Source organism: Ricinus communis, chromosome 2, assembly GCF_019578655.1.
Source record: "Ricinus communis isolate WT05 ecotype wild-type chromosome 2, ASM1957865v1, whole genome shotgun sequence".
Taxonomy (NCBI): domain Eukaryota; kingdom Viridiplantae; phylum Streptophyta; class Magnoliopsida; order Malpighiales; family Euphorbiaceae; genus Ricinus; species Ricinus communis.
The window spans coordinates 10,930,270-10,957,549 of record NC_063257.1 but is presented as its reverse complement, the minus strand read 5'-3'; the positions used below and the strand labels follow the sequence as shown (position 1 = coordinate 10,957,549).

Here is a 27,280-nt window from a genome sequence, read left to right as displayed (position 1 = left end):
ATAGTTTCAACTGTACCAGGGACAGCTACATAACCATTAGGGTTTCAGTCCAGATGTTTTAGCACGTGCTCAAAGCAAGCCTACTGTCAACGGTTAGAATCCGCAACCGGATAATTATCCGGCCCGCATTTACCAAGTCTTGACAAAAAAATAAAATATTAAATAAAATTTTAAATATAAAATAAATAAAAAATTTATAGAAAATACAATAAATATATAAAAAAGCAAAATATTGTGAGAAGACAATCTTTATATCTGTTTTTAATTACATAATAATGAAAGAAATCTTTGTTGCGTGAATGAAATTTAACACTTATCATCTCTTCTCAAAAAATATTTATTATTCATGTAATTTAAGTTATTTTTCCTTTTAAATTTTTTTTCATATTAACATAGTATCAATTCAGTTGAGATGTAAAGAACAAAAAAATTTAGCGAATCAGTGCAGCTGTTCGCGATAGTTGATAAATTAAATCGTTTGATAAAATTTTATTAGCAGTTGCTGTTAGTATGTTAAATGACCGTTAAGGGTATATAATTTATCGTTAAATATATTTTATCTTATTATATTATATTCGATGATACAAATTAATTAAAATAATTTATAATAATTAAAAATATTATTATTAATTTTTTAGCTTAATTATATTTATTATTACAAAAATTTATAAAAATTATTTTAAAAATAAAAAATTAAATTTAAATCCTATTGATACAAATTTCTAATTTTAAATACCATAGTTATAAATATGATAATTATTTAACTATTAAGAAAAATTAAAAAAAATTATTTATTATAAAGTATAAAAATATAATTATATGATATCAATTTATAATAGAATTATTATTAAGAATAATAGTGTTCAAAAATATAAAAAAATTTCAGCTAATAAGAAAAAATTCTAAAATATTATTGATATAATTGAGACTAAATTAGTTATCAAATACTATTTTTTAAATCTTTATCAAACACTTTAATATAGCTTTTCAGTTAACAGAATCAAACCTCTAAATCAAATATCTTCTAAATTATATTTAATTAATAAAAAACTAAATCAATCGATTTTAACAATATTAATTATAAGACCCTTATAATAAATTTGTACATCCTCCTCCCGTCACATTTTTACATATGTTATTGTTATAATATTTATGTTCTATATTGGACGCAAGTAAGAACCATCATCTAGTATATAATTGTACAAAATTTACTTATTCTTACATCCTTTATACAAGTAAATACAAATTCAGGACTGTTCACATAAAAACAAGATAATAAAAATCTCAACACTTTTATTATATGATCTAATCTTGCACTTTATAAATATGCAAATTGATGATAACAGTATAACAACTTGTGATTTAAATGCAATTATTTCAGTTAAAATGGAAGAGGGAAAAGAGAAATGATGTTTTACAGTAACAAAATGTCCCAATGTCTGGATTAATAATCCCAACACAAAAAAATGCACCGTTTTATTTTCATTTCATCTTCTTCATTGAATTTTAGGGTTTTCAATCTTTTACTCTAAAACAAAACTCATTTCAATTGTTGCTTCACCAAATTCTTTCTTAGCCTCTTCTTCTACCATGTAAGCTAAGTGAAGGAACTCAGTCCTTACACAATCCATTAAATCCAACTGGAATTCTTGAAATTTCTAAGGCAATGCCTTCAATTCTGCCCACCTCAAGGCAGTTCACTATCTTCAATTCTGCAAATTTGATTCAGTGTAATGGGTAGAAACAGATTTTCGAATTCCACCAACAGATGAACATATTATTGGGATTTTACTAGAAACCTATGAAGAATATGATTTTCTAACATCTAGGTAAGAGATATCAATGGAGTTGGCAGTGAGAAGAGGTATTGGATCAATTTGAACAAGATAAGTTACTTCAAGAACTTTAAGATCTATGTAGAGTGTGTAGCCAAGAAGTGCATCACAAGAGTCACTGTTTGAATATGGTTTTGCTGTGGATTTGAAGGTTACAAATGCTAGCACATCGATAAAAATCAAAGAGAGAAAGAATGAGTCTTGAACCTTGCATCTTTAGGTTCATAAAATGAAGGTCTTTCTTGCTTAAAGAAAGAAATGCTAAAACCAGTGTGATTTTACTTGCCCAAAAGAAAAAACAAAGGAAAGGGAAATCTTTTTAGCTTTGGAGCAGCCAGGGAAGAGAATGCAATTGGTTTTGAAGGTTTTTAGGATTTGGGTTTGCTGCTATTTCCTAAACCCATGATAAAAGCACATTCAAAATAGAGAGACTGGTATAATCTACAATAAAGATGGAAGCTTGCAACCAAAATGATGAATTTTGTTTGGCCAAAGGAGATATTGAATGGGGATTGCATTTTCTTTTGTTTCTTCTTCTCTGTGCAGTGACTTCCTACAAATGGAATAGTGAGAGAGGCAAATTAGATGAGTCTGACTATTTTATTTTTTTTTAAATAAATATAGAGTCAGTAAAAAACACAGTAATTTAAAAATCAGGCGCTCGGATTGTATTTTACAAATAAAATTAAAAATTAGAATTTTCTATAAAAAAAAAGTTGATAGAATTATTTAAAATTGTTAAGAAATTTTTAGGTAATAAACCAAAAGAGTTTTCATGTCAGACATGCGCTTCACAGACTTGAGATCTGCTAACTCACAGGAAGTTTTTTGAGCGTTCTAATGAAGCCCGTGTAATTAAAATTACAGGTTTTTAGATTCATCAATAGTTTGTGTTCTCCACTTCTCATACTAGATTTCTCTTCAATTAATACATTTTGAGGCACCTGAATTTGCATGTGTTATTATTGTTTTATTCAGACATAACAATGGAAGTGCAGACTTAGATCCTAAACTCCAAAACGTAGCTGTTCAATACAGCATACTGTAAGAAATTTTATGCCTCGTCTATTCTATATGGAACTCCAATCTTTTCCAGTCTGTCGACAACTTCGCTCATCGATGGCCGTTTATAGTAAGGATCCACACATCTAAGAGCAATCCGAGCTATCTCTGAAGCCTCTTTGAAAGCATATTTCCCCTGCAACCTGGAATCCATTATATCTTTCAACTCTCTTCTGCTTGACAGATGAGGCTTGATCCAGTCCAGCAGTTTACGTTCCGCAGCTGGACGTCTTTTATCAATTGCTCTCAAGCCCGTAAGCATCTCGATCAGAACAACTCCAAAACCATAGACATCGCTCTTTATATCCACTTTTCCTGACCAGTCAACAAACCCATAAAACCATGTCATTAAGGTGAGGACTTCATGGAAAATTAAAAATACAAACCTTAAAGATTGTGCAGAAATTACCTGTAGCAATATACTCAGGGGCAGCATAACCATTAGTGCCTATAACACACTCCTCTATTTCTACTATATCAGGTGTGCATCTCCGCTTTGCCAAGCCAAAATCTGATATCTTTGCAATGTAAGACTAGAAGGAGATGAGGTTAAAATGGAATTCAAATGTGTATAAATTGCTTAATCAGAATATCTTAATATTAGAAGCTTTTGTTTCCAAGAATAAGCCTCGGTGCAATCATAAAATTGTACATTTCAAATTACAAATTCATGGGTGCGAGTTACGGAAATAGCCTCTCAGCAGAAACAACAAGAACTTATGTTATGGGATAGAGAGCTATATATACCTCATCAAGCAGTATATTTGAAGACTTGAAATCTCTGTAAATTATTGGGTCCTCAATTGTATGCAAGTAAGACAGACCTCGAGCCATTCCTATCATGACCTTAATCCTTGTTTCCCATGGAAGCAGATATTTCGAGTCCTCTGCAGAAAAAGAAAAGAAAAAAAGCAGTGCACCATTGCAGAAAGAATGGAGTACAATCAGTAGGATTCACGCGACTGCAGGCCAATGCTGGTGTATTTAGCCTAGAATTGAATGAGAGTTACAAGCTCATACTTCTGAACAAATGGTAATTCAAGCTTCCATTTTCCATGAATTCATAGACGATAAGGAAACTTTGATTTTCCTGGCAGTATCCTAACAACTTTACAATATTAGGATGAGATAACCTTCCCAAAAGATTGACCTCTGTCTGTACCAATAAATAACAACCACTTATAAGCAAGCGATTTTTGGCCAATAGACAGTTTCCATACATCATTCATCATCATATTCTAATTTAGAAATAGGCATAGTACAATGTTAAACAAATTCTTTCTTACAAAAAAAAAAAAGGTAAACAGACCATAAATAATATAACCAAACTCTTACTAGGAGAGAGAATAGTACCTCAGACTTTTTTGTCTGAAGGCTTCAGCCTAGACCACTAGACTAAAGCCTCATTGCTAACTGAGGCAGACTCGCCTATAAGGGTCATCCTATTCTAGGAACTCGCGTGACATATGACTAACGAGAGAACATGGTGAGTCTCAGGACAGGGTAAACACCACCGATCATCAGTCCTTTAGAATGCGGAGCCCGTGTCTCTCCTTCTTTCGAACACAATTATCCACGATCTATGGGAGGATTAACCTTCAAGACAACTCCTATAAATACCAAGCGACTCTTCAAACACTATTATCCTTAATCTTACTCAAATAACTAACTTAAAGCATTAGAGTAGTTCCCCAAGCACAAAGCCTGAATCGTCTCTAACCTTGTGAATTATAGGTTCTTGACATCCTATAGCTATTTGGCACTCTTGTATCGCGAACTTTACCTAGGTGAATCAGTATGCATATAGTTAAGTTATTATTCAGATTACCATTTTTTTTCCAGCACATTCGAAATGTTTAAAGGGGATAGGAATGTCGGGTTTTGAACTCTTGACTAATAGACTACCAGGCAGTTCTTCCGATCTCTAATATATTAGCCAAATGGTTCATATTGAGTATGAATTATCAAACAGAATATGAATAATCAAACAGAATTACCCGCCATTGTTGAAATCCTTGCCTGCTGCTTGCTTCCAATTTCTTAACAGCTATTGCCAGCATCTTGGCATCCTGACAAGGTATCTTATTCCTGATCCGACCCTTGTAGACGTTGCCAAAGCCTCCCCTTCCCAGAACTTTTTCCCTTTTAAAATTAAAGGTTGCCAACTTTAATTCTTCAAGGGTGAAGACCATCAAGTTAGAGTCTGCAGTTATTTCTCTATCTAGAAGCCTCATATTTTCTATTGGAAGTAATACTTCTTTGTGTTTTCTGGCATTGATGCCTAATTTAGCTGAAATTTTTTCATTTGCTTGAGATGCCCATGTTGTAAGATTTGTAGATGCCATAGAGAACCAGCTTTCCCCAGAAAAATTTCCATCCAAAAATGATGTATCCCCTGAAGACATTTGGCAGTGCTCATAAAATTGAAGATTGGCGTCTTAAATACTGGAGTGGTTTACACAGCATAAATTAGAACAAGAGAAGATCAAGGACACAAAAGCAGTGGAGCCGATTTTAGTGACATGTGTAGGAGGTGAAAACAGAGAAGTAAAGTTCTGATTGTTTTCAGATAGAATGGGAATTGAATGTTAAAGGAAGCAAACTAGCAAATGAAACAAGGCTAAGTCAGGTATTGCTGCAAGAAATTAATAAAACAGAACCCGAGAGAGAGAGAGAGATTCATAGTTCCATACCATCAAGTGGATCTGGGTCTACGATTGGTTCTGCAGCGCTGATATGGAGTGGAACTGGGTCTTGGATTGGTTCTGCAGCTGGGGATGGACTTGGACCAGCAAAACAACTGAAGAAATTTCCCATTACTAATTCTGTATGTGTGAATAAGTGGCTGTCGTGGACTGGAAATAAAAAGGTTGTTCTTTCTTTATGAAGTCTGTGCAGGGAGATAAGAGGGAAGACTTCCTTTGCTTGTCCTTCTTTTTATTTTTTTGACTTGGGGAAGACTTCCTTTTCTGAAAGTTCTTCTATTTCTGAAGTCAATATTTACATTTTCCCATATTTCCTGACGGTTAAAACGAAGTACCCGTTTAAAGAAAAAAAAAAAAGGAATATTAATTAGCTCAGGGAATCAGGCACCCTTGTTCAAGCTAAAGGAGTTAGCTCAGGATAATTTACCATTTGAGAAAGAAAAGAAATGCTAATCTTTCAAGCCTCAAATAAACTAGCCAGGAACAAAATCAGGCACAAATATAACATGGAAATTCAGAGGCTGTTTGCAATAAATAGTACATAGAGAATTTGTACTTTCTAGTACCAGAATAATTCATTTTGGTTAAGTTGTATTTTCCAATTAATACTCTATTTGTTTGCAGAAAATTTGTTTTGATTAAATATTTTTGAAGAAAGCATATTGAAGAAATTAACTTACTTTTTATTGTTTGGCTGTACATACAATAAAATTATTTGTCAGTATCTAACGTATTCTAAAAAAAAATTATTTTGAAAAAAATATTAATTTTTCTCTTAAAAAAAGACTCTTAAGATTTTTAAAACTCATTAAAAATTTTATATTCTTAATTTGTAATTAAATATAAAATATACCACAGTAACAAAGTTAAAAATCTTTTGAATGACTTGTGTTGGTCATTGAAAGTCACTAAAATTAGGCTATGTTTGGTTTGATTGAATACAGCTGATAGTTAATGGCTGATAGCTGGTAATTGATAGTTGATACATTAAATTATTTGTTAAAATTTTATTAATGATTGTTGTTAGTATATTGAATGACCATTGATGATATAATTCATCTTTAAATATATTTACTTTATTATATTATTTCTAATGATATAAATTAATAAAAATAAATTATAATAATTAAAAATATTATAATTAATTTTGTTTAACTCAATTGTATTATTATTAGAAACATTAATTATTTTAAAAGTAGAAATTAAAATTTATAATTTATTAATAAATTATAAATTTCATAATTATTTAATAACTAAGTGTAATTTTAAAATAATAACTATTTATCATAAATTATAAAGAATTAATTATATAAGATCAACTTACAATAAGTTATTATTAATAAATTTAATAAAAATAATATTTTTAAAATAAAAAATATTAATCAACTATCAATTAATAAGAAAAGAAATTAAATAAAATTAATAAAATCATCAGCTAATTGGAACTAAATTAATTTTTATGTTTTATCAAAAAAAATAAGACATAGAAAATAAAAGTACTCATGGGGATTACCTAACTAGAAATTAGGACTCAAACAAATCCCAAATTCGTTAATTAAAATACAAGCTTCAATTGTATGTCTTTTTGGTTCTCTTAATTATATATCTTTTCAAAACTATACATAGAACTCATCCAAAAAAATTATTAATGTATAAATTGACCATTAAAAGTTTTCAAAATATCTTGTGAAAGTTGACCAAGTTTCATAAAAGCAAAAGTATAATGGGTCCCCCAAGTTTTTGGCTAATTATATTCTTAAATTTTAAAATAGTCTAGTTATATTTTTAAAGTTTAAAAATAATATAATTATATTCTTGAAACTAATTATATTTATTTTAAAATATAATAACATAAAATCTAATTAATTTTAAATGCTAGAAGAAATTGTTTTAACTTTTTTCGAATCATGTTTTATTTCTTTTACGCATGAGTAAATATTAGCTCTGTCTTTTAATAAATCAAAATTCAAATATATAATTATTTTTTTTTTCAAAATTTAAAAGAATAATTAAACTATTTTAAGATTTAAGAATTTAATTATACTTTAATCAAAAGTTTAGAAGCTTATCTTTTTATCTTTCATAAACTTTTTAAAATGTGTGCAATAAATAAAATAATAAAGTGTGTTTAAGAGATATAAATTTGGGCAAAGATGATCAATTGTAGGGAGACTGGGAGAACATTCTAGCAAAGGGAAGATCGGTGATTGAGGTCTCTATAATTCTCGGCACCAATCAAGTTTATGCCAATCTCATTTACGTGAAATTGTAGCGGTTGCATGCATGCATGCCCATCTTTTGTTTTTGTTTTTATGTCATCTTTTTATTTTAAAATAAGGTAATAGAAGTGGTCAGATTTGCAAACTGAGAGGTGCTTGGGTCTTTAATATTTCTTATCTGTTGTCTATTCTGATAAATGCCTTTAAGATTCTGTAATCCTGTGATCACATCTACCATCTTCATTCTCCCTGTTGGTATTTCCAGAGAGCAAGCAACTCTGACAAAGCAGGTAATTTCTTTCCCTCTTTCATCTCCAGATGTAATGCTTGGATCCACAATTTTTGTAACTCTATAAGGAAAATATATTTCAACAGAAACATGAAGATTTAGCTCATCTTTTACACAACCATCCATTGGTTTATTTCCTGTAAACTTCTCCAATAAAAGATTTAGCTGGAAGGGTGCAAGGTGTTCTATTAGTTTGATGAATCCAACTCGAACTCCATATATGATACTCAGCTTGATAGGTTCACGAGCCTAATCTAGCTTCTATTATTTTATATATTTATAATTTATATACTAATCAATTCGAGTCAAGTCAAATTCAATCTTATAATATAAGATTGAATCAAGTTGAGCTTTTATTATCTTACAATTTTATATTTTTACAAAATAAATAGATCGAGTCAAATTCGACTGTATCGTTGAGTTGAATTTAAAATCATAAAATAAAACTCGATAAATTTAAGTCAAACTTAGAGCTTCAAGTTTTTTTTTTTTTTTTTTAAGGTTTTAGAAGCAAAACGGGCTGAAGTGCTCTAATTTGGATTGATTCCTTAAAAATAAAAAATTGAAATGAGGAATTTTATCAATAGTAATATTTAATCGATTAGGAACGAAAATGTAAAGATACAAACAATAAAAAGTAAAGAATTTTCCTTTTTCAGGTATAAGATCATTTCATTAGGTCCCTAATAGTATCATATTTTTCCAATAATTTTTACTCTTGAGATTTTATATTTAGTCGAGATTGAAATTCAGAAAGAAAATAGTGAATATCATTTTCCATTACTAAGGTTTTACAAGAAGCTTCATTGTAAAGCAAAAGGGTGCGATTCAATACATAGCCCTTTTAACTCTGAAATCACACACTACGACTATTGCTTTCTTCTAGTCTATTTCTCGCCTCTCCTTCAGCTTGGAAATTCCATTGTCTCTGTTGTTTTGCTGACAGTAGTATTTGAAGCCTCAACCTCACTGCTACGTTTTTCAGCGCTACTGTCAGCACCATCTTTATTACTTTCGGCTTCCGTCGAGGTGCAAGGCTCCATCTTTTCCTGTGCTTCTTTATCACACATCAGTAGTTTCTCCACAAGAGGCTCCATCCTTTCCCTTCTAGGCCCCAACTTCTTCACAATGTTCTGAATTTCTTTGACGTCTTCAAATACCAATTCACTGCTCATACATAGTGTATAGTTTGAGTAACAGATTAGATTCTATAGAACAAGTTTCAAACAAACTAAAGAATTCCTTTTCTTTCTGCAAACATGTAAAACCGCAGGTGGATACGTTATAATTCAGGGATAGCATAAACAATCATAAGAAATGTATAGGCTACATATTCAAACTGACCTTGAACTAAGTGCAGAATAAAGCTGCTGCAGTTCATCCAGAGCATTGTTTAACTCGTCAGAAGGAACTTCACAATCTTCAACAAAATTACTCTGACAGCATTTTCGCATTGCAGCATTTGCAACAAGAATATATTGCAGCACTACTTCCTGAAAAAGAAGAAAGGAGTGAGAAGTAGAAAATTTTCAGCAGCTGGTTTGATCGAGTTAAATCAGACAACAAAAATAGCAGTTAGCATTACCTTGAAAAGTGGAATATCAACCTGGAATTTTGCTTCATAAATGCCTTCAAAATCCAATGATTCAAGCATCAGCCAAAATTGCCTATTACTAAGATTTGCTTCTCTAACTCGGTCTTCATTCTGAAACTTTGTCTGCTCAATTATAGAAACAAAGCTCGAAGTTGACAGCAACCCTTGGTACTGCCCCCTGCCAAATGACTCTGTCCTAGCGTATCTATGATGAGTCCAGTTAGAGGAAACCAAATGGTTCTTAAGACGTAATGCCCTCAGAATACTCCCTCTATGTTGCTCAACATTCAAGTTCAAGAATATGGCATCTGGAATAGAAAACTCTGTTCCTAGATTCACAATAATTAGAGGGTTTCTAATCTTTCTTAGTGCTTCAGCAACAACCTCAATCTTTACTTTTGCTTTATCATGTTACCTTAACTTTCGTAGGGCCTCATAAAATTCCCATGGTAATAAGGAGGTGACCTCTCTCTTCCCCAGCAAATTGAAGAACAAATCAGAATAGCTACCAAAATTGATGCACAGTAGACAAATTATGACAAATAATCTCAGTACCAGCACCGGAAAGCAGTCAATGCTCAAATAATATTTTTGATCCAATTTATGGTGCCTTGCTCTTGGCAAAGGAGCTTTTCAACCAAGCAAGCCACAAAATCAATAGTGCCTTTAAGTGATTCTTCCACTTTCACATCAGGCAGAAATACTAGATTAGGGTTGGTCTTCCATGTCTTTGAAATAAGCAACTCAACCAAAGAAGATTTTGTTGTGAAGAAGGAATTCTTCAAGTAGGATACCATAATAAGGAGGCGATCGACAAGATACAGAAAACAACTTGGTGAAAATTCAGCATAATCAATATCTTCTAGAGCTTTCTGGAATTTATGAACCACTATCACCTGCCTAGAATATTCAGTTGCTTCATTTATCTGAATGAATATTTGCAATGCTACACTATTGCCAAAGCTTTCACCAATCTGCCCATAAAGGTATGATGGAAATTTTCCAGAGAAAAGAATGGTCATTAGCCATCCAGTTTCTTCCCTTGTTATAGTCCTCTAGCTAATCATCCTACTGATAATTTCCTCCAATAAATTCCTACAAAGCTCTATCTCTCTCAGATAAATCATATCATCTGTTGTTGATTTTTGCCAATCCAGAATATAGATTTGGCCTAAGAAGTTCCTTATAGGAATTTCAAGGAATTGTCACCAGAGTCGTTCATGAACTTTGATTCCGTGAGAGACTTTGAAACCTTCCAGATTTTAATTAAAAGCATACTTTGGCATAACAAGGACAAGGCCTTATCAACTGAAAACATGTAAAGTTCTTTAGATTTTCAAGAACCTTCACACCGACAGTAAGCCTTTCTGAAGACCAGTAAGTTGTAGCAGCACGAACAAACTGGTCAGCATCAATCCATATTAAATTCCCATTTCTCTTAATGTTTCGAAGATTAATGCCCTTAACCCATGCTGCATCAGGATATAGCAAAAGGTAAACAGTCTTCTCATTCTTCTATTGTTTATTGACCCCAAAATAGTTCATACAAAATTCAGTATAAGAATCTTCTTTGCTATCACCCTGTACAAACCATAGCATCTTCTCAATCTCCTCATTCCAGAAATCCCAGTAGTAAAGCAGATTTTCAACAGAAGTCTGTTCCCAGGATTTGTTGCTTTGTGCACACTTTATCAAATCACCCTCGAACATGTGCTTTGATCTACTTAGAGGTAGATACACATCGAGGATTTTCGAGCACATAACATCGTACCTCTCAGACTTCCATTCTTCCAAGAAGCATTCCAATAGCTTTTCATTTGAAACAAGTTAACCTGTTCATGTGATAAAATGTTTGCTTCCATGCAAATAAAACCATGGAAGTCACTTGAAGCATTCTTGGCAAATGTTTTAGCTTTTTCCAAAAGCTCCTCCTTCTTCGCAAAATTATTCAGGGACCAACCTTTGCTTTTCTGTACCCAAAGAGAGTTGTAAAACACATAGAATAGTATCACAGTGGATGCCTTTTCAAATAATTGTGCCATCTGTAGCAGATCAGCTTCAAGCAGAACATCACCTTTCATGTTTGCTATATTTGCTGCTTCAGAAAATTTTCTCCATTCTTTTTCCAAAAGCAGAAGTTCATCAAGGCAATCTGCATTCTTTAAGAAAGTTCGCATTAAGTTTTTGTATTGCAAAGCTTTGACAAATTTCATCATGGTCTTGGAATCCTTAAGCTTATTAAAATGAAGTGCTCCTTTCTCAAAGAACCTCTGAACCTCTTTGCTTGCGATCTCCTGCTCAATTATGCAATTATTCTCTTTCCAGAGTTGGAAATATTTGTATCCCGTTTCAAATAATTTCCCATCATCACAAACAGTTGAGCACTTTGAAAATAAGTTGCATTTAGCATATATTTCAGCTGCTTTTTTATAACATCCAGCAAGATGAAAACACTCCCCAGCTTCTTCCATTCTAGATTCACCAAACTTTTCCAAGTAAATTATACCTGCGAAGATGCAGATTAAACAATGGATTGAAATTCTGAAGCTTTACTAAAGCAGTTGTACTATACATGGTAACAAAATTGGATTTCTTAAAAATGATACCAGTGTTTATGTTGGGATTTGGTGCTTTTCTCATATGCAAAGCAACTATTTATTTAGCAACACTTCCACCAGTTACAAGTTTCAATCAAGGGTCTCATAAATGTACACTTGAGAGAGATAATTGTTCGTAATAAAATCATGCTGCTTAAGTTCTAATTAATGCATCCATATGACAACATTAAAAAGAAAATGACATCAAGCAGTCAAACTATAAGAATGTATACACATATATACCTGCTTTTTCATATTCTTTTAACTCGAAGAAACATTGGACAGCAGATTCATTCTTGCCAATGGACTCGAACATATGAGCTCCCTGAGTGAGATGAACACGTGCTATTATGGGATCTGAAACCCTCAAATTGTCAGCAGTACATCTGTGGCCTGCAGCCACTGCCCACTTTTCCCAATAAGATTCGCCTGCCCTTTCAAAGCAGAATCTTGCCTGGTCATAATTCATCTGATGAAAGAACTATAAGATAACCACAAAAATTGTTAGAATTTGCAATTCCTGGCCCTTGGCAGACAGGCTGAACAAGTAGCCCAGAGAGTTTATGGGTGCTATAATGTTGGAAAGCATATAAAAATACTACTAGTCCACACACTATAATGCTGGAAAACATAAAAGAATACTTGTCATAATTTTCCTCATAAAAGAGCTATAAGTAACCACAGAAATTGTTAGAAGTTGTGATTCCTGGACCTTGGCAGACAGGTGAGAGAGTTACATATATGGCGCCATAATGTTGGAAAGCATATAAGAATTCTGCTACTCTACTCTATGTAAACATCAAACTAACCTTAATTCCACGAGCTTTCCACTCCTCTTGACTGCTTGTGACTTGAATCTCTTCTAGAAATTTATCATCCAATTCACGAACATGGACAAGTTGTAGTTTCAACCAATAGTTAAAAACCGGACTCGATACATTCTCAAAAATCCACAACCTTTGCCTTGTGCGGGTGATGGCCACATATAATTGCTTCAGCTCGAAACACAAAGCTGTGTGTTTTCCCTCATCGAAAGTGGGAAAGGACTTCGGATGAGGGGGCACCAGAAGACCTTGTTCTTTCATATATCCATAAATGACATCCCATTGATAATTTAGAGGAGATGAACTGAAAAAGTTGTACAACAGAACATCCTAACAGAGAATAAAAGGTAGAGTTCAATGTCAAATGTGTAGGATGTAGTGTTTGAAGATAAAGAAACCATGTCAAGGAAACAATGATTGGACAGATTAGAAGAAACAACTAGATAAATACATAACCTATCTCAAGCATGAGTAACAAAGGCAACTCACTTGAAATTCCAGGCCCTTGCACTCCATTACTGTCAAGACAATTGCTTTCTCCCCTACAAGGTTAAAAATTTTGTTCTTATCTATTTCATCTCTTACCAAGATAGCCTGTTCTGCTCCAAATTCTAGGTAATTGCTTCCACTGCTTCTGAATAACGATCCTAAAGCATTCTCCTTAGTCTGAATCCAAACTGGTTGTTCCCCTTTCACATGATTTGTTTGAGGTATCAATTGGTCGATGGATGAAGGGAAGAAATGATAAAGAAGTTCAACAACACTGTTAGCTAACTTCAGAACACCAGCATGAGTTCGAAAATTTTGACTTAAATGAAAAATATCAGCAATTTTTCCTTTCTGTTTTCTCTCACACAGAAACTCTGTGTAGAAAAGAGCTCTTATGTCCTCAAATCTAAAATCAACCCCTCTTACAATGGTTTGGGCTGTATCACCTGAAACAACAAATCCTTCCTCAAAATTCTTACAAATATATTTGAAAAGTGAAATTTGTCTCATTGTCAAGTCCTGCACTTCATCTATATACACATAATCCATTTTCTCACCCTCATATGTTTCATCTCTGAGCCAATGATGAAGATCAATTACTAAATCAAACATATCAAACTCACCATTTCTTTTCTTTGTCCTTTCATATTCAAGAAAAATATCATATATTCTACCCCTATCTTGTTGGCTAAGAGCAGACAACCTGCGCAAAGAATATGTGATATAATCCTCTCGACTCAGTATATCATCATTGACACCAATGCGAGATCCTCCTTTTATATGAGAAATGATCTCCGCGAAAACTGAAGAAGGATCAAACTTCTTGGTATGCAAGGGACTGAAATAGTGCCAGTAAGATGAGCAGAACTTTTCATAACTAACTACCCTTGTTATGATAAATGTTTTTAAGACCATGGACTTTGAAGCTTTCCTCTTTCCCTCACAAAGTCCCCTCAATTCAGGGAACTTTTCAAAAAATGATCTGCCGACTGTTCCATTCAGCATCATAAGAAATTTGTTGAATGATATAACAAGAGGATATGAACTTTGTGGAAGATCAGAAAAAGAATCTGGAATGTCTGAAAATTCTAATATCTCATCAAAATCTTCCTCCTCATGGTCAGAGCTTTCTGCTGAAGAATTCCAACCACAAGTTGATCTGTACAATCAAAATGTAATTGATAAAATGTTTACCTGTGCTAGCTCATATATTTATAACAAAGCTAATAGAATTGTTTTCATGATAAGCATAACTACATCTCAGCTTTAAGTATGGTATTCAGCACAAATTAGTTAGAAACCTGAAGAGAATAAAGGAGCGCAAGATTTAACCACCTTGCCTTTTTAAGCGAGAAATGTACTGTTTGACAAAAAGACAAAGTCTAGCATTGCTTGTAACAAAGATTTGGCGCAAAATACATCCATCAGTCTCTTTTCTCAAGCTTACGCTCATGGAGGAATTGCATTCAACTTCATGAAATCCCTCCAAAGATAGATGATGAAGCTGCTCCTTTCGAAGTAACTTCATAATTAAATCAGCAGTTTTCCCGGTCCCTGATCTGGCAAGTATGAATGAGCTTCTGTTGAAACGGATGATCTCCATTTGTTCATCTGTTAGTTCAAATGGAATATCCATTTCATTTCCATCACAACCAGAAAGCAAGTGCCTTATAATACTAGTTGACATGGAGTAGAATTTCATAAGCACAAGACTGTCAACAAAGTCTTGTTCACCCGAATGGCAAGTGCTTGGATTATTCCCACTTCGGCTCTTATAGCGAGAGACATCAGCAACCCAACTCATGGGAACCTTCCAAATCCCTACAGTCAAAAGCAAAGAGGAAATGATTAAAAAAGCTAAAAGGAATGAATGACGTAAACTTGAATCTGAAGGGCCTGTTAGTAAGAATGTTGATAAATTAGAATAACTAATTAGTTTTTGTTTGTTAGAGATATGGATAAACATTCTAATGTTTAGGGATAAGATAAATTATTTCCTATCTAAGTTCTTTTTCTATACTTTAGCTAGTATATATAAGTTGTGTTTCTCCTATGTTTGATATGTATAAAAAAAGTATAAGAGAACATTTCTCTTTTTTCCTTTCTCTATAAAATTCTACATGGTATCAGAGCTTAGTGCTTGATCATGAATTTTAAGGCTGCCATGCTTGGCTATAGTTCAGCCACTTCAGAAGCTAGCAGTGGCGTGACACCATCAGGGGGAGTTTCTCAGCTACTTCCACCTGTGCCTCCTGAAAATTCTCTTCAAATCACCATTCACAAACTGAATGGCAAGAATTATCTTAAATGGTCTCAGTCCATGAGGTTGGTGATTGATGGAAAAGGAAAACTTGGATACTTGAATGGTGAGATAAAACCACAAATAACCGATGATTCGAAATATAGGCAGTGGCGCTCAGAAAATTCAATGGTTACTGCCTGGTTGATTAACTCAATGGATCTGGTTATTGGAAAACCATTCATGTTTTTGCAGACTGCTCGGGATGTTTGGGAAGCAGTTCGAGAAAGCTATTCAGATTTGGACAACCATTCACAGTTATTCGAATTAAACACCCATATGTGGAAAATGCAATAAGGTAATCAAGAGGTAACAGCTTACTATAATGATATGATGGCTGTTTGGCAGGAATTGAACATGTTTGAAGATGAACAATGGGAGAATCCTAATGACAGTGCTCGATACAAAAAGAAAATTGAAAGAGGACGAGTATTTGTTTTCTTGGCTGGTTTAAACAAAGATCTTGATGAGGTTCGTGGACGTATATTAGGAAAAAATCCTTTACCAACTATTAGAGAAGTTTTTTCAGAAGTGCATAGAGAAGAAGCACGACGAAAAGTGATGCTGAAAAATGATGAACCAAAAATAGATGCTGACGAATCTGCTCTTATAACTCGAGGTACAAACTCAGGGGGAAAGCAGAAACCCTGGTGTGATCATTGTCGAAAACCATGGCATACTCGAGATACTTGCTGGAAATTGCATGGAAAACCAAGAAGAAAACAGCAAATGATAACACCAAGTTAGGAGGAGATGTACGAGCTTTTCAAGCTAGCAATACTAATCCAGGGCAGCAGTCTTCTTTTGAATCTCTTCCTTTTACCAAGGAACAGATAAAGCACCTGTATAAAATGTTTAAGTCCCAAACTTTAGAAAAATCTGACTTGTCTTGTTCTTTTGCACAATCAAGTAATTCTTTCATTGCAGCTATAACTTGTTCCAAATCCCATAGCACTTGGATATTAGATTCAGGTGCTACTGATCATATGTCTGGCAATTCACAAATTTTTTCCTCTTATATACCTTGTGCAGGAAATCAAAAGGTTAAAATTGCAGATGGTTCCTTAGCCACTGATGCTGGGAAAGGAACAATTCCTATTTCCTCTTCTCTAGTTCTTAAGAATGTCTTACATGTTCCACATTTGTCATATAATCTTTTGTCTGTCAGTAAGTTAACCTCTGATCATAATTGTCAAGTGCAGGAAATCAAAAGGTTAAAATTGCAGATGGTTCCTTAGCCACTGATGCTGGGAAAGGAACAATTCCTATTTCCTCTTCTCTAGTTCTTAAGAATGTCTTACATGTTCCACATTTGTCATATAATCTTTTGTCTGTCAGTAAGTTAACCTCTGATCATAATTGTCAAGTGATTTTTAAGTCTTCCTATTGTAAATTTCAGGATTTAACCTCGGGGAAGATGATTGGGGGTGCTAAATTGAATGGTGGACTCTACTTCTTCAATGATGAGTCAACCTTTGGAAGGCAAGACCTGCAAACTTGTTTCAATTCTATTTCTGTTTCAAGTGACACTAAGATTATGTTATGGCATTATCGGCTAGGACATCCAAATTTTTAATATTTAAAGTATTTGTTCCCAAAGTTATTCATAAATAAAAAATTTTTGTTTTTCCGATGTGAATTTTGTGAATTAGCTAAACATCACCGAACTGTTTACCAATCGCAACCTTATAAACAGTCCAAGCCGTTTACCATGATTCACAGTGATGTTTGGGGTCCTTCTAGAGCGCCAACATTTTCTGGAAAACGCTGGTTTATCCTTTTTATTGATGATCATACTAGAGTTACTTGGGTCTTTCTTTTAAAAGAAAAGTCTGATGTTGAAAGTGTGTTCAAAAAGTTTTATAATATGGTTCAAACACAATTTCATACTCAAATTAAAATTTTTCAAAGTGATAATGGAAAGGAGTTCTTTAACAATATGTTAGGACAATTTTTTGCTGAAAAAGGGATTATTCACCAAAGTTCTTGTAGTAACACGCCTCAGCAAAACAGGGTGGCTGAGAGAAAAAATAAACATATCCTAGAGGTTGTTAGAGCTCTTAGTTTTACAACTAAAATTCCAAAGTATCTTTAGGGAGAAACAGTTTTAACAGCCATATATTTGATTAATAGAATGCCTACAAGAATTTTGAATTTTAAAACACCAATTAAAGTTTTTAGTGAATGTTTTCCCATAACTCGGCTAACTAGCAACATTCCTTTAAAAAATTTTGGAAGTGTGGCTTTTGTCCATAATCATGATCCAAAACGTTCAAAACTTGATCCAAAAGCACATAAATGTATTTTTGTAGGCTATCCTGCAAATCAAAAAGGTTATAAATGTTTTGATCCAGTTTTAAAAAAAATGTTTATTTCTATGGATGTCACTTTTTTTGAAGGACAATCATACTTTGACAAATTTCATCTTCAGGGGGAGAACACTAGTGAAGATGTCTCAACTGATTCTGGTTATGATTTAAATTCTGATTTAACTTTTGAGTTTTTTTCAAATAATGGTATTTCTTGGGAGTCTGATCATGTTTCAAAAGAAAATGGGTCGAAAAATAAAGAAAGTGTGGAAACAAATGATTTAAATATTGAAAAGTTTAAAGGTCTTGTATATTCAAAGGAACATCAAGCACAAAAAAGAGTCACCATCCTACAGCACCATCAAGAATCTAATCAGAGGTTGGATCATGAAATTTATGGTAAGTCTCCAAAACTTCCTACAAATAATCCATCTAGTCAACTTGGTCTTCCCATTGCTCTTAGGAAAGGTGTTAGGTCATGTACTAAACATCCTTCGTCAAATTTTGTATCTTACAAAAATATTTCATCATCATATTGTGCTTTTATCTCACATATGTCTAGTATGATTATTCCAAATAGTGTTCAGGAGGCTCTAAATGTTCCTGAGTGGAAAGAAGCTATTTTGGAGGAGATGAGAGCCTTGGAGAAGAATGCTACTTGGGAAGAAGTGGATCTGCCAGATGGGAAGACAGTTGTTGGATGTAAATGGGTGTTTACTGTGAAGTACAAATCAGATGGATCTTTGGAAAGATATAAAGCTCGTCTAGTAGCCAAAGGATTTATTCAAATATATGGAGTGGACTACTATGAAACTTTTTCTCATGTGGCGAAACTCAATACTATTCGAGTGCTCTTGTCTGTTGCAGCTAATCTAGATTGGTCCTTGAATCATCTAGATGTGAAGAATGCCTTTTTGAATGGTGACTTAGAAGAGGAAGTATACATGGAACCTCCACCTGGTTTTGCTCAGAAATTTGGAACCAAGGTATGTAAGCTAAAGCGATCTTTATATGGCCTTAAACAATCTCCTAGAGCATGGTTCGAGAGGTTCACAAAGTTTGTTAAAGGTCAAGGTTATAATCAAAGTCAATCTGATCATACTCTTTTCATAAAGAGTTCTATTGAAGACAAAATTTCTGTTTTAATTGTCTATGTAGATGATATAATTTTGACTGGAGATGACATAATTGAAATAAGCAGATTGAAACAAAACCTAGCCAAGGAGTTTGAAATGAAAGATCTAGGCCAGTTAAGATACTTTCTTGGAATGGAAGTGGCAAGGTCAAAGAAAGGCATTGTTGTCTCACAACGGAAGTATATTCTAGATCTCTTGAAAGAAACTGGAACGAGTGGTTGTAAACCTTCTGAAACTCCAATTGAAGCTAATTCTAGACTTGGGGAGGTAAAGAATGGTGTTCTAGTAGACATAGAAAGATATCAGAGGTTGGTTGGAAAACTGATTTACTTATCACATACTCGTCCGGACATTGCTTTCGCTGTAAGCTTGGTAAGTCAGTTTATGCATTCCCCATATGAAGAACATCTTGAAGCTGTATATTGAATTCTTTGTTATTTGAAAAGTACACCAGGAAAAGGACTTTTTTTCAAGAAAAATGAAAAAATAGGAGTTGAGGTGTACACGGATGCTGATTGGGCGGGTTCAATCACTGATAGAAGGTCAACTTCTGGATACTGCACATTTGTTTGGGGTAATTTAGTCACATGGAGAAGTAAAAAGCAGAATGTAGTTGCTAGAAGTAGTGCTGAGGCAGAATTCAGATCAATGGCACAGGGAGTGTGTGAGATTCTTTGGCTGAAAAGGGTTCTACAAGAGCTTAAAAGATCTGTAAGTTTACCTATGAAGTTGTATTTTGATAACAAGACAGCTATCAGTATTGCTCATAATCCTGTTTTACATGACAGGACAAAACATGTTGAAATTGATAGGCACTTCATAAAAGAAAAACTTGAAGAAGGAATTATTTGTACTCCATTTGTACCAATTACACAGCAGGTGGCAGATATTTTAACTAAAGGGTTATTTAGACAACAATTTGAATTTCAAGTTAGCAAGTTGGGCATGACAGATATATTTGCTCCAACTTGAAGGGGAGTGTTGATAAGTTAGAATAACTAATTAGTTTTTGTTTGTTAGAGATATGGATAAACATTCTAAGGTTTAGGAATAAGATAAATTAGTTCCTATCTAAGTTCTTTTTCTATCCTTTAGCTAGTATATATAAGTTGTGTTTCTCCTATGTTTGATATATAAAAAAAGTATAAGAGAACATTTCTCTTTTTTCCTTTCTCTATAAAATTCTACAAAGAAGAATACTGAGATTTAGATTATACTAAAAAACAAAAGAGACATACCCTTCCATAGACTTCTTCTTGCAACGATTGATAAGTTCATCACTATATGATTGGAAGACGGAATAAAGACGTGTAACAAGACATGGGATGTCCTCTAGAGGCAATATATTCCATACCTTCAGGACTTGGACGTACAGTGAATCCTTCAAAATGTCATTTGAGCAAATAATATGCAAATTTTTTACCTTGTATTGTTTTAGCATTTGTGCGAAGTTATCACAATATAAGTTTGCATTCCTTCTCTTCGGCCTCCAGCCGCAAGAAAGCCTCAGTAATAAATTGATAACTAACTTCTTCATTTAAGAACACTTCAACTTTGCAAATGATTTTTGAAAAGTGTGCTGTCTGCATTTAGGACATCATCAAGCTTATCAAGTTCTTGCTTTACCTGTAGCACAACATCAACCAATTCCTTATCCTCTTCAGCATTGTAAAAACACTTGCAATCCTTAGCCTCTTGGATAATGGATTTCCAAACAGTGCTACTATCAGCAAGAGTTCTTCCATTTCCCAAAATCCAGAAACAGTATATGTAGTGTCATCATTTAGAGAGTCATTGCTTCATATGATTAACATAAAAAGTTAAGATACGTGTTAAAAGAGAAATCATACCTTGCTCTTGTCAAAGCTACATTAATTCTCTGCAGATTGGAAATGAACTCACTTGATCCATCAGCACTAGTACGAACAGTAGACAATATTATTACATCTTCCTCACCACCTTGGAAGCCACCTATTGTATCCACTTTCAGTGAAAATCCTTCTAAGTTCTCGTACCTCCGTCCAACTTTTTCATTGATTGCAACAAATTGTGCCGTGTAGAAAGATATGATGCCAACACTAAGCTTTTGTTTCGATTTGCTCCATTCTTTATAATCAAATTAAGCAAAATCAGCAAAATTATGGTAAGTAATTATTGCAACAATAAAAACCACATCTTACTTACTAACTGTACTAATGAGTTATTAAACATCTAACATGATTATAATCCCAGAAAATGTGCTAGTCTTGCTTGTTGCAAACAGACATAAGGCTTGTATCAAAATTGAGCAATACAGAAGATCATAATCCCAAAAGAGCAATGCAGAAGTTATGAAGGAAAAGAATTACAACCTTTGAACAATATTTGCACAATTTTCATCATAGTTGCAAGTTCAGCCATATTTTTGAAGCTACATCTCAGGCTATCCAGCTCTTCATTTCCACAAGAAATATTTATAAATGAATATGGACCAAATACTGGATCAGGGAGAAAGCACTTCAAAAAACTTTTGTTTCTAACATATGGAGCATCCCAAATCTGGTTTGCATAGAATTTGAAATTAGGAAAAGAACTGATAAGAGGATGCGTTCTGTACTGCTTATTCAGAGTATGCTTTGAACAACCAAATGAAGTCAACCTTTCAAACAAACTCCTCCCAAAGCCAGCTCTAGCAGAAACCTATTAGATAAATGAAAGAAGAAAAAAAGATTAACTAATCAAATAATTTGCAACTTTTGAAATTAAAAACCTCTAATTGTGATGAAAAACCGGTTACCATATACTTACATTGCTAGTAACCGTTGCTGCTAGCTGACAGTTATCTCCAATGAGTACAGCATGCTTAAATCCTTGCAATTGCAAAGGTATGAATGATTCGCACTCTCTTAATTGTGTGGCCTCATCAATGATTAACAAGTTTAGGGGCTCTAACCCTGAAAGCAGCATGGATGAACTTGAGGCAGTGCAGAATACCAAGGAAGCAGTTCGTAAGCAACTATCCAGACTTTTGACTTGATGATTTAAATATATCTCTACAATGTCTGTATCAACTTTTGCAACACCATTATCCCCAAAATAGAGAATGCTTCCCAATGAACATGAGGAAGAGTTCTTTACCAGCTTTACAACACGAGATGCCACTCGTTGAACTGCAGTATCTGTTGCGGCACAGATGAGAGTCCTATACTTTATTCTCAAGAGAATGTAAAGCAAGATACTCAGAGTTTTAGGTTTTCCAGTCCCTGGGGGACCCCATATAAGTTCTACAGAAGACCTGTGATTGCATTGCAATTTACAAAGAATATCAACAATTACTTTTCTTTGTGATTCATTCAGCTGAGATGAGATGGTCATAATTGATTCTTTAATTTCAATGCAATTTCCTTGGCAGGTACAAAGCCTATTCTTCCCCTTATCCTGCAATATCCACATTACAATTTAGAATTACGTTGAGCATCTTCCATGCATAAGGTTTGTACAAAATTAAGATAGTTATAGAAAAATGAAACAAAAATAGAAAATAAAATTGTTGTACTGCTACATTAAGAATGATACAAAACACAGGTGAAAAATTGCACAAGAGTAAAAAATTATGAAAAAAAATAATATTTCATATGTCTAGAATTTCAACTCATCCTTTCCAAATTTGTGCTTCATGAATTTTTTATAAGAAACTATGTCTATTTCTTTGAAACATAAAACATACCATATTACAACCATGAACAGATATCATCCCCAGTCAAGTGTAATTACATACAGCTAGTATAAAGTCTACGCAAATCAAGACAAAAGTAGGACATTTCTTACCTGCATAGAAGAGCTCAAGATTTGCTTAATAACAGTCAAATTTCCATTGAATCGCAGAGATTTCCAAATCCTTTCATGTGTTCTGACATTCATCAAGAAAACTACAAATAATTTCTTCCCTAGTGAAAAACTGACATGATCATCACCTCTAAAACCTTTGACTCGAAGACAAGTTGCATTAGCGTTATCATCATCATACCCGTCACTCTCTTTAAGTTTAGCAGCCCATGCCCTTCCGTGCCATCTCAAATCGGAAATAGTTTCAGGTTTAGCTTTTGTGAAAACCAAGATATCTCCAGGCAATGTCTGGTAATAGTCTTTTCTATGTATTCCAAGCCTATTTCTCCAATAATCAACTTTGATATCATATAGCGATGTTCCACCTTGTTTAGAAGTTCCAAGAACTTGAGCATAACGTGCTCTTGATATGTTATCAAGACTTGAAGCAAGTTCAGCCCTTGTTTCTTCCAATAATGGGTATACAAACGATCCAGAATATTCTTCTACTTGTTGAAACGTGTCAGGAATCTTCTCTACCTACGCAAGTAAACAAAGGGTACACTAAGAAACTAAATTTCCATTGACGAAAAGAAAAGGTATACAGTTATGTAAATTATATAGAACTGACCTTGTCTTTGAACAGTTCTTGATCAAGAATTTCATCAAAAGACCAAGAATAAATTTCATCAATCAAACTTTCTTTCATGGCAACTCTCTGTGTGGTTCTTGAACATTCACATTCCATTATTTTGCTTTTTGTAAGTCTTCTTGGTTTCTCTTTGGCATTACCAGTTTTGTTATCTCTCTGTAGACGAGAGAAAGACAAAGTCTGTGGTAAAGGAAAGAGTAATGTAGGGAAAGTGAAAGGTTTTTATGTATATTTCCAAGAGTGGCTATTATTAAATATCCATTATATATTCTATTCTGTCTTCCGTAATTGATATGTCAACTAACTCAGACATGCTCGATCTTTCGTAACATCGGGAAATGGAAGAGGCGCCAAAGTGAATGAAAAACTGTAGACAGGAAGAAAGAGAAGGGCTTGAAGATCGTGAGAAGGTTAGTGTGCACGCGGGAGCATATATGGTGGAATCAGGAGTATTGGACTGGTAATTGTGAGGGACATTCTTATCTTCTTTTTCTATATTTTTCCTTAAATGCTTACTTACGGCGAAGATAACAAATGGGCGGATTCGGATAAAATTATTTTTCATTTTAGGTAATTTTGAGTAGATGGTCATTTCGAGTTTGGTTAATTATGATTTTTTTAGTAAGTTATAGTCTATTTATATTTGTATTTATTTATAGGATGTATATAGCACATCTTTGCTGGTCATACGACGGATGGAACATTGGTCATTCATGCCAAAATGGCTCCTGACCCTTCGAGTGTCAGTAAGAATTTTACCTTTGAAACCAGACAAAGAAACTACCGAACTCGCTCGGGCCCCTTCTGTTACCAGATACAATTCCAAAGCTTCGACTGATCCTCACACATGCTAGAAAGTAATGAGATCAGACCAGAAGGAGAGGAAGCCCAACACGATATCTTCGCCAAGAGAAGCGGTAATAGCAGCAATCGTAAGAATAACTCGGTGGGGGCAACAAGTGGCTAAAATAAGCTCCATTTCCATTGATTCCCAGCAGTAACCATATCAAATGTAAAAGATATAGGGATTGATGTGCCGGCGTAATTCAGCAGATTACTTATTTATTAACTTGGTATATATATGCGTAGTGTAGCTAAGGGTAAGACTTAGATATATATGTCTAGTAATCGCAGTATATTATTCTTGGTTCAAGTACAACCAAATTTATCTTTTTCAAATTACAAAATTGAAAAGAATGGTTCAAATATTAGTTGCTATTGCTGATTGCTTCTGCATAAAATTCTTCACTTCCTTCAAGAACAAAGAAGCCTCCGCCACTTCTGGATAAGCATAAAAAGTATGAAATGCATTCGGGTACTCCACCAAATATGCTTCTTTCCCAAATTTCTTCAATGCTTCGTAGTACCGCTTCTGCCAATCTTGTAGAGGATCAAATCCCCCGACAAACACAATCGTTGCCGGAAACTTAACACCCGAAATATCAACCAAACTATTCGGCCCGAAAACATTAGCCGCCCAGTGGTCCCTGTTCGAGCCCTCTGGCAGGAAGACCTTCCACATCCAATCTGCACGCTCCATGGTCACAAATGGAGCTCTAGTGAGCCTCAATTCAGACTCGGTTCTTTCTTCGCCTCCAAAAAATGACTGGATGACTATGTTGCCAATCAGTTTTATGTTAGAAAACTCATACTCGCTAGCCTTGACCGCTACATGATGCACCAAATTCCCACCAGCACTATCTCCAGCAATAAAACACTGTTTCAGATTGGCGATGCTTGAAATTTGCTCAATTCCTGTACTGTCTATGAACCTCATAGTATCGAAACAGTCTTCGTATTGGGTGGGGCAACGATGCTCAGGAGCAAGCCGGTAGCTGACAGAGATGATGATAGCAGAGAGTTCTCTAGCAAGCTGGTAGCAGAAGTCATTATAAGGCTTCGAGTTAGCTGACATGTAGGCAAAACCACCGCCGTGGAAGAAGAAAATAACAGGAAGACCATCATCAGTGGTGATGGTGGTGGGTGTGTAGAGGCGGAACCAAAGGTTTCGAGCTTTGTCAACGGTGATATCAGCGCTCATGACTCCTTTGATTGGTTTCTTGGAAGGAGATGCTTTTATGTCGAAGAAGCTCATGAGACAACGATTGACAATGCCATCAGAGCGACGGGTGATATCAAGACCGAAGGATAGGGCGTGTATGAAGAGCTTAACGTTCCATGGGATGTTATCAGGCCATTGTTGATTCCTTTCTGCCATTTTTTTATTCTTCTTTCTTTTTTCTTTTTTTTTCTTTTTCCTGGGAAAAATAGAAGAAAAGAAGAAGATAAAATGAAGTATGGAGATGAAATAATGGACCCACATATACAGATGAAGTAAAGTTGATAAGACATGCACAGAGGGCCATGTCCATGGCCATAACCCCTCAGATTTTTCTTTCTTTCACGGCCGAATTTTCAGACGTTAATATTATTTTTTTAAGAAAGATGATCCATGCATTGACGTGTTATGTAGATGGCGGATAATTCTTTCATAGTTTTAATTTATAAGTTGCAATTAATAAAAATTTATTTATTCAAAATTAATCAATATATATTATTCAACTTTACAATTAAAAGAAATTTCAAATTTGACTAACTGATAAAATTTTGTCTTAGCTCTTTTTAAAAATTTATTTATATATATAAAATAATAATAATTTATTTATATCTATAAATTTTATTAATTTTTAAATATATAAATACGTAATAAGTACTTTAAAATTGGACTTTCTATTTAAGTTAATAAACACAAATTAATACAGTAATTTTATAAATCACAGGTAGTTTTTCTTCTAAACAATATGAAATTTTTGTAATAAAAAATTTAGAATATTTAAATAAAAAAATAAAAAATTTGATAAATCCAATAATCTTTTTATGTTTTATTTTATTTTTAATTCTATAAATTTTAATTTTATAATTTTTATGTTTTACGAATAAAATTTATAAATATTAATTAAATGCATAAGAATTTACAATATATTAATTAAATAAAAAATAAAAAATAAACTTAGTTTTATATGTGAAGAAAAGATCTTATTAATAGAATTGGGATTCATCAATTAAAATCAAAATAATTAAAATTAATAACTTGGTTGTATTTTCAGGCATTTAAAATTAAATTCCTTCCTGAAACTTGAATTTGCATTGAAATAAAATTTGGCACTTAACATTTCAATGAGTCTGTTTAATCCTTCTTCTGGCAAAATCGTTCAAAAGCGGCAACAACTATTAATATATTTTTAATAAAATAGAAAATAATTTTTAATATATAAAAATTAAAATTTTAATTTTTAATATTAAAAATTAAAAATTTAATTTTTAATATTAAAAATTAATATTTTTCAAATTTTATTTATTTAATTAATTTAAATAAAGGTATAATAGACACACTCATATTCTTTTAATAATTTGAATTTATTTGATCCTTAAATAGAAATTTTAAATTTATTTATTAAGAAGATGT

General features: G+C 33.4%; 4 protein-coding genes across 5 annotated transcripts; all 4 read right to left on the bottom strand.

The window, feature by feature from the left end:
* Positions 1-2,687: 2,687 nt before the first annotated feature.
* Positions 2,688-5,858, bottom strand: LOC8282494 (probable serine/threonine-protein kinase PIX13). 2 transcript variants are annotated; one of them, XM_002523440.4, is made up of 6 exons: positions 5,591-5,858; positions 4,895-5,292; positions 3,918-4,053; positions 3,645-3,784; positions 3,307-3,430; positions 2,688-3,212 (listed from the first exon to the last, which is right to left on the bottom strand). In XM_002523440.4, exons 1-6 carry the CDS (start codon positions 5,712-5,714, stop codon positions 2,890-2,892), a joined length of 1,245 nt encoding a protein of 414 aa, XP_002523486.2. In that variant the 5' UTR covers positions 5,715-5,858; the 3' UTR covers positions 2,688-2,889. The 2 variants fall into 2 exon arrangements, with proteins under 2 accessions (XP_002523486.2, XP_015577448.1); XM_015721962.3 differs by having other exon boundaries at positions 4,895-5,342; positions 5,591-5,843.
* Positions 5,859-9,806: 3,948 nt separating this feature from the next.
* On the bottom strand, positions 9,807-15,418 carry LOC112535534 (TPR and ankyrin repeat-containing protein 1-like). Its single transcript, XM_048371256.1, is given in 11 exon segments — positions 9,807-10,291; positions 10,294-10,650; positions 10,914-11,027; positions 11,030-11,219; positions 11,292-11,491; positions 11,578-12,210; positions 12,545-12,782; positions 13,111-13,455; positions 13,615-14,188; positions 14,318-14,773; positions 14,955-15,418. Coding segments are annotated over 11 exon segments (3,747 nt in total). The 3' UTR covers positions 9,807-10,115.
* Positions 15,419-20,906: 5,488 nt separating this feature from the next.
* Positions 20,907-23,910, bottom strand: LOC8282497 (regulator of nonsense transcripts 1 homolog). Its single transcript, XM_015721943.1, has 6 exons — positions 23,794-23,910; positions 23,166-23,702; positions 22,146-22,775; positions 21,710-22,037; positions 21,209-21,464; positions 20,907-21,096 (listed from the first exon to the last, which is right to left on the bottom strand). The coding sequence occupies exons 1-6, from the start codon at positions 23,908-23,910 to the stop codon at positions 20,907-20,909; spliced, it is 2,058 nt and encodes a 685-aa protein (XP_015577429.1).
* A 1,024-nt stretch (positions 23,911-24,934) lies between these two features.
* Positions 24,935-26,210, bottom strand: LOC8282498 (probable carboxylesterase 18). The gene has a single exon (XM_002523444.4). It carries the CDS (start codon positions 26,135-26,137, stop codon positions 25,016-25,018), a length of 1,122 nt encoding a protein of 373 aa, XP_002523490.2. The 5' UTR covers positions 26,138-26,210; the 3' UTR covers positions 24,935-25,015.
* Between the last annotated feature and the right edge of the window lie 1,070 nt (positions 26,211-27,280).